The sequence below is a fragment of the Lactuca virosa genome, chromosome 4 (assembly GCF_052849685.1).
Source record: "Lactuca virosa cultivar CGN04683 chromosome 4, Lactuca_virosa_CGN04683_v6, whole genome shotgun sequence".
Taxonomy (NCBI): domain Eukaryota; kingdom Viridiplantae; phylum Streptophyta; class Magnoliopsida; order Asterales; family Asteraceae; genus Lactuca; species Lactuca virosa.
Window position 1 is genome coordinate 66,380,196 of NC_136429.1, and position 7,345 is coordinate 66,387,540.

Sequence of the window (7,345 nt, forward strand, 5' to 3'; positions counted from 1 at the left end):
GTGCCTTTGACCCACGGGTACGGTGAAGAGACTCACCTCAATCCGAAGATAGCCAAAACTCACACACACGTTGTTGCTATAAAAGCTCCTCATAGTGAACAAATCAAAACAAACCCTAATTAAGAATTAGGGTAATAATCTCCAATCAAAATTCCATTTCCTATTCTCTCTCATTAGGGTAAAATTCTATTTTACCCTTTCCAAGATGGACCCACCCAAATATGGTCCAAGGCCTAAAAATGGCCCAAGTACACATATGGGAGTACATAATGTGTACTCCACCCTTACACCATGCGTACTGATCGGTCACAGAAAAGGAAACAGTTCGAACCCGTTACATGCTACGTACCAGAGGGTTACGCCCTGTATACTCGAGCAGCTTGCCAACCTTCTTATTAAGCTCTTAATAGATTGAGACTAAATACCCAAAGCCCAGATCTGACTCTTACGGACGTCTTAATTCATGGATGCACACATCCACTTTAATGATGTACGTCCAACTTACATGTCGTGTACACCCAACGTACGGACCAATTCTCATTTCCAACTTAACTTGCAACGTCCATAACTTCTTCATATGCACGGAAAGGTATTGAAAATCCCCACAATCTTATCTAGTTGATTTGAACCTACCACAAACCGATTTAACAGCATAACCCTTGCAAGAAGCCACATCTATAACTTTTCCCTTTCAACCCTTTGGTCCAACACACAAATTAAAGGGTTTGGGCTTCGCAAACAACATTATCATCCTTTAATTAGGTATAAACATGCCTTCCCTCAAACCCATAGCCTTTTCATAATCGAACTTTAGATCACGACCCCGAATTAAGAATCGACCCGAAACAGAGTGTTACATCTCATAAGTTGAAAACTATAAAATGAAAAAGGTAGAGCATCACAGAGTAGAAGTAACCCAAAATAAGAAAGCAAAACTACTTAAAAGAAATAGAGTGCTAAACTAAAAATCTAAAATTGTTTCATAATTACTAAACAGTTCAAATAAATGTGAGGTTGCCTCCCACCATGCGCTTCCTTTTGTCTGGAGTCTTTAGTCGAACTCCTCCATTTGTCTAACTCTTGTTGTGTTTTTATGATCCTTTCTTCCATTAATCCCTTTTCTATTTGTACGCATTCACTCTCTTTTCTATATGCTCCCTTTGGAGTTTCATTTCTTGAAATCAATTCAGCTTCGGTTGGCTTCTTTTACTTCTTCTCTTCCTTTTTATTTTCCCATGTGTCTTTTTTCTCTTTCATCACTTGAGTTTTTTCAACTTTATACATTTGAATATAATCTTTACCTCCTTGCTTAAGTTATATATCAATTCCTAGTGCAAAAAATAACTTTGAAGGATAGGGCTCTATATCTTCCGCTTCTTCTTAGCAACTCCCCTTAGTTTCATTCGGATAATCTTCATCTAAGTCTAATAGATTGACTTCACTTTCGGAAAATTTTAAGATTCCTATATGTAGACAATGAGAAAAGATTATCATGTTTTTTCAATATATATTCACCGGTAATTCCACGTCGAGAAAGATGATAGTCACTCCAAATATTTTCCATTAAATTTTTGTAGAGTTTATCAACACTTAGGTCATCATCTTCCCGCTTCTTTCGAATCTGCAAACCAGTTTCACCTTACAAAAATTCCTACCTCTGATTTTAAATTCTTATCCTTCTTGAACCTCGTTACTTGCGATGCTACTTAGGTCATCATCACGTCGTGAAATATCATGATGTCATAAAAATCATTGTGTTAAGATTTTTGGAGCCATGAATGATAAGTCGTTTAAAGATCAAGGGCCAAAATTGTAACTATCACCAATTCAATTTTGGTTTAACGTGTGAAGTAAAAGTGGGATGTCATTATTACTCTTTACTACCTTTTGTTGGCTAGCACACTCAAGAGTCATAGTAGTGTGGTAAACATCCTATCACATTTAATGCACTTGGAGCAAATCAAGGAAGGAAGATTTACTCTTCTTATATTTACTACAATATATCTCTATATATTAAAGCGTGCTGCATCAAGAACAATACAGAGAAACAGATAAATATCAGATAGAAAAATAGATAGTGAGGTAGTTTATTTTTTTGCAGAGACTTTTGTTTGGCAACAACAAATACGAGTAATACCTTATAGTGAGTGGTTGTATTTTTCTTGGTGATAATAAAATCTTCTCTCTCTCTCTCTCTCTCTCTCTCTCTCTCTCTCTCGTTCGTCAGTGGATGTAGGTCCGACTAGACCGAACCACTTTAAATATTGTGTTTATTTTTTGGTTTTAGTTTTTAGAGTGTTACCAAAATCATTTATCGTTTTGTCTGAAGTTGCTTAACTTGTTTTGTTGCATTACTAAAAAATTGATAACAAAACTATGACTAAAGATGGGAAAGTTAAGATCAAAAAAATTGATGGTCAAGATTTCGGTTTCTGAAAAATGCAAATCGAAGATTATATCTACCAGAAAAAGTTACTCATATCATTGTCTAAAAGGAAACCTGAAGCTTTGGAACATGAGTAATGGGATTTGTTAGATCGACAGGCCCGTGGTGTAGTCAGTTTTTCATTAGCAAAGAATGTTGTTTACATCATTGTCAATGAAAGAACAATGTTTGGATGCTCAAGGCGTTTTCTAACATGTATCAAAAAACCTGATAGTTTCATTTTATTTACTTCTTTTTATAGTTTATTGTAGCACATTCCATCTCATTTTAGTTAATCTTCATGCATATTTTCTCTTTTTGTTATTTTTCTGCTTTACCGGGTGCTTTCCAGTCTTTTGAGCTTATTTGCAGGATTTATCGAAGACTATTTGTCATTGGAGGTATGGAAGGAGTGCGGGACTATTAGGGGCTTGCAATTTGTTCGTGAACTTGAAGTGTGGCGATTGGGCTCGGTGTCAGTACAAGCGGGATGCGCGTTGGATTTTATATTGGACGAGGACTCGAGTTGAGGAAGATTAAGGAGCATTGGATCAATCAAAGAAGGCTTTGGAATAACATAATTGGGCTACCAAGAATTATTCATGTGGGCTGAAGTGTGAATGAGAAGATTGGGCTAGATTGCATGATTAATGGTCCAAGTCCCACATTCAGCGTGACCCACGCGGTCCGCGTGAAATGTGTTGACTTGATTCCGAGTTTTGACTTGTTGACTCTACTTTTGGAAAGCAAGTGGGTAGCTTTTGGGCAGCTTTTTGAATCGGGAAATGAACCTTATCTGCTGGAGTTTGGGAGCATTTTTTAAAGAGGTATCACTTGAAGAACGGGGGCAATTCTCTCTCAAGAGAGTTTTGGAAGATTTGAAGAATTTTTGAAGATTTGTGTAATATCTTTCCATCTTGCAACTAGAACAATGTTTGGTCCCTCTAAACTATATTGTCTTTCTTTTACTTTGGCCATGTTTGGCTAAACTTTCACTTGGTTGACTTGGATGTAATCTCTTGAATGATTTGGTTATTTTGAAGAACTCCATGAACTTGTGATTGAATATCTATGATTATATTTTCTATGAAAACTTCCTCCATGTTTATATATCTCTAGTCATGAATATTGATATGTGAATGTTATTTTTGTTGGTTAAATTCTTGGCTAAGTAATGGGTCTTCAATTTAACAAGCAACAATTAGTTTAAATGTTTGTTTTCATTTCATTTAGACTAAGAAAATATTTTCTCCATAGTGGTAATGAAAGCAATAGATTACTCTTTGGATTTGGTGACTCTTAAAACCCAATGCTAATTGATTTTCACAAAATTGCATTCTTCATTAGTTTTGTGACTTTGATTTAGGAAATGTGTTATGAGCTTCTCTAGTCATTTTAATACAAAAGAAGAGTTGAGGCAAGTTATGCTTATAAATTGCTATAGCCAAGTTAGATTATAAACACAAGTATTGCACCTTGGTATTCTCATGATTATTTAACCAAATGTTCAAGTGATGAAAGTCAAAAGTCAACCATCTTTCTATTATTGATTTTACATCAAACTTTTCTTTTGTTGAATTGTGTTTTTAAATCTTAGTGTAATTCTAGTTTTCTTTTAAGCATCCCAAAAGACCAAAATCCCCCAATTTTATTTTATTTTAGTTTTACAAGTGTTTGTACAACAAGATCATCATAGAGTCATAAAATTGAACCAATCTCCGTGGATACGATCCCTTTACCACTATACACTATTTTAGTGTGCAATATTTAGGGTTATTAATTTTTTTGTCCTTGACAGCCACCAAATTTTTGGCACCGTTGTTGGGGACTGGTTTGTTTTTAATCAATTTGTTTCTCTATGCCCAGATCTCAGCGTACAGGTGACTTGATTTACAACCCAGAAATTGAAAAAGAAGCAAGGCGTTTGGCGAAGGAAAAGCGAATTGAACGTGGTCAAACTTCTTATCCTCACGGGGACCCGGAGGTTGAACCCGCTTCATCATGTGATACGGAACCTAATTCTAGTCCCGACCCTCGCCAAGAAATTCTCGAAACACCAACTCTACAACAAAATCCACCCGTTTTTTAACCAATTGCAATGGCGGACGAAGGAGAAGCTCCCGAAAGAACTTTGAGGCAAATGATGGAAACCGATGTTACGCAAACTCCAATCGGTATCAATTACCCGGTTTTGGAAGGAGGTTCGGAATTGAAGTCAAGTTTAGTCCATCACCTCCCAACTTTTCATGGATTGCAGAATGAAGACTCACATAAGCATTTTGAAGATGTTCCACATTATTTGCACTAGAATGAAGCCACAAAGGTCAACCGATAACCAAATCAAGCTAAGGGCATTCCCCTTTTCATTGACTGATAGAGCAAAGGATTGGTTATTCTATCTTCCCCCGGGGTCGATCAACTCATGGACCGACATGGTAAGAGCTTTTCTTGATAAGTTCTATCCCGATTCAAGAGTCTCAAGTCTTAGAAATGAGATTTGTGGAATTCGCCAAGGTCAAAATGAGACTTTTCATGATTATTGGGAGAGACTCAACAATTTGTGTTATAGTTGCCCACAACACCAAATTCCGGAACAACTCCTCATTCAACACTTCTATGAGGGATTGTTACCAATTTAGAGAAGACTAGTTGATGCCTCAAGTGGTGGAGATGTCTTTAGTAAAACTCCACAACAAACAAGACAACTTTTCAACACCATAGCCGCAAACTCCCAACACTTTGGCCCGCGCCAAGACATGAAAAGAGATACACAACACAAAGTCAATGAAGTGGTATCATCGAACCTCTAGGCTCAAATCAAAGATCTAACCTCCGTTGTCCAAAATCTAGCCATGGGACAAACTCCACAAGTGATGGTTTGTGGGATATGTGCAACAATGGGACATTCTACGGATATGTGTCCCATTCTTCAAGAAGATGCGGAACATGTAAATGCCACAGGAGAGTTCCAAAATTACCACAACAAGCCATCCGGTTACCAAAATGCTTACAATTAAAGTTGGAAGCCAAATCCCAACATGAGCTACAACCCAAGGCCATTGCCTTAAAATGCATTGGTTAGACCTTCCTACCCACTACCACAACCTCACTACCAACATCCACAACCACATTATCAACCCAAACCACACCACCAACAACCTCCTCAATCCCAACCAAGTAGCTCCGGAATGTCCCTTGAAGACATTGTCAAATCCCTAGCCACTAGTACCCAACAATTCCAAAAAGAGACAAAAACTAGTATCTCCAACCTTGAAGCACAAATGGGAGATATAGTTACATCCATAATCAAGTTGGAGTCCCATGGTAAACTCCCTTCCCAAACCGAAAAGAATCCAAATGTCAATGTGGTGACCTTGAGAAGTGGCAAACAAACCGGGGAAAGTAGTTCAAAGAAGAAGCCAAGGGATGAAGAGGAAGAAATAGAAGTCATTCCCCTTGAAGAACCTATGGTCAAGAATGATGCACAAGCCGGAGTTCCAAAGAAGACAACCCCTCTAGTGACCCCCATAGCCACTCAACCGCCATTCCCCTCCCGACTTGCAACTTCGAAGAAGAAAATGGAGGAGAAAGAGATTTTGGACACCTTCCGAAAGGTGGAAGTGAACATCCCTCTACTTGATGCAATCAAGCAAATCCCAAGATATGCAAAGTTTTTGAAAGAACTTTGTACCAACAAGAGGAAGTTGAAGGGAAATGAGAAAATTTCGATGAATGAAAACGCATCCGCGGTTTTACAAAGGAAGCTTCCACCCAAGTGCAAAGATCCGGGAATGTTTACCGTTCCTTGCAAGATAGGAGATGTCACTTTTATTAGTGTCATGCTTGACCTTGGTGCTTCTATTAATGTCATGCCCTATTCAGTGTATGAATCATTGAATGTTGGACCTTTAAGTGAAACCGGTGTCATAATCTCTCTTGCGGATAAATCAAGTGTCTTTCCTAGAGGTGTTTTGGAAGATGTCCTAGTGCAAGTAAACCAATTGGTCTTCCTGGTGGATTTCTATGTGATTGATCTAGATGAACAAGTGTCCTCAAAGTCGGGTATAATTTTACTTGGGAGACCATTTTTGAAGACGGCTAGAACAAAGATCGATGTGTATGCGGGAAGCTTAACAATGGAGTTTGATGGTGAGACAATAAGTTTTAACATTTATGATGCTATGAGATATCCTAGTGATGTTTCATCCTTGTGTTTTGTTGACGTTATTGAACCATTAACCCAAGAGTTGTTCGAGTTGTCTAATGGTGACGTGTTGGGGATGGTTTTGAGCAAAGGGTTTGATTGTGGAAAGTTAGCCAAGAAGTTGAAACTCTACTCACTAGACCCCGAAGTTGAAAGATTGGTTAACAATTTGGAGATCAGAAGACCACTCAATTTAGTGTGAAGCAAATTGAATTACCTCGAACTCACACAAGACTGCCACCCTCCCTTGTTCAACCTCCGGAATTAGAATTGAAGGTCTTTCCTCAACATTTGAAGTATGCGTACTTAGGAAACAAAGAGACTCTTCCGGTCATCATTTCAACTCACTTAACCGAATGTGAAGAAGAGCAACTCCTCAAGGTGTTGAGGGAGCATAAAGAAGCCATGGGTTGGATGATTGCAGATATCAAAGGTTTGAGCTCCTTCACTTGCATGCACAAAATTTTAATGGAGGATGAATGCAAACCAAGTAGAGATGCGCAAAGAAGGTTGAATCCGCCAATGATGGAAGTGGTCAAGAAAGAGATTTTGAAGCTCCTAGATGCGGGAATGATCTATCCAATCTCGGATAGCAAGTGGGTGAGCCCGATCCAAGTCGTTCCAAAGAAGACGGGGATCACGGTAGTCGAGAACAACAAAGGTATGATGGTCCCCACCCGTGTGCAAAACGGGTGGAGAGTATGCATTGACTACCG

General features: G+C 38.4%; 1 protein-coding gene across 1 annotated transcript; it reads left to right on the forward strand.

Moving 5' to 3' along the window:
• The first annotated feature begins 5,706 nt into the window (after positions 1 to 5,706).
• LOC145104578 (uncharacterized) lies at positions 5,707 to 6,831 on the forward strand. Its single transcript, XM_079041801.1, has one exon. The coding sequence runs from the start codon at positions 5,707 to 5,709 to the stop codon at positions 6,829 to 6,831; it is 1,125 nt and encodes a 374-aa protein (XP_078897927.1).
• The last annotated feature ends 514 nt before the right edge of the window (positions 6,832 to 7,345 follow it).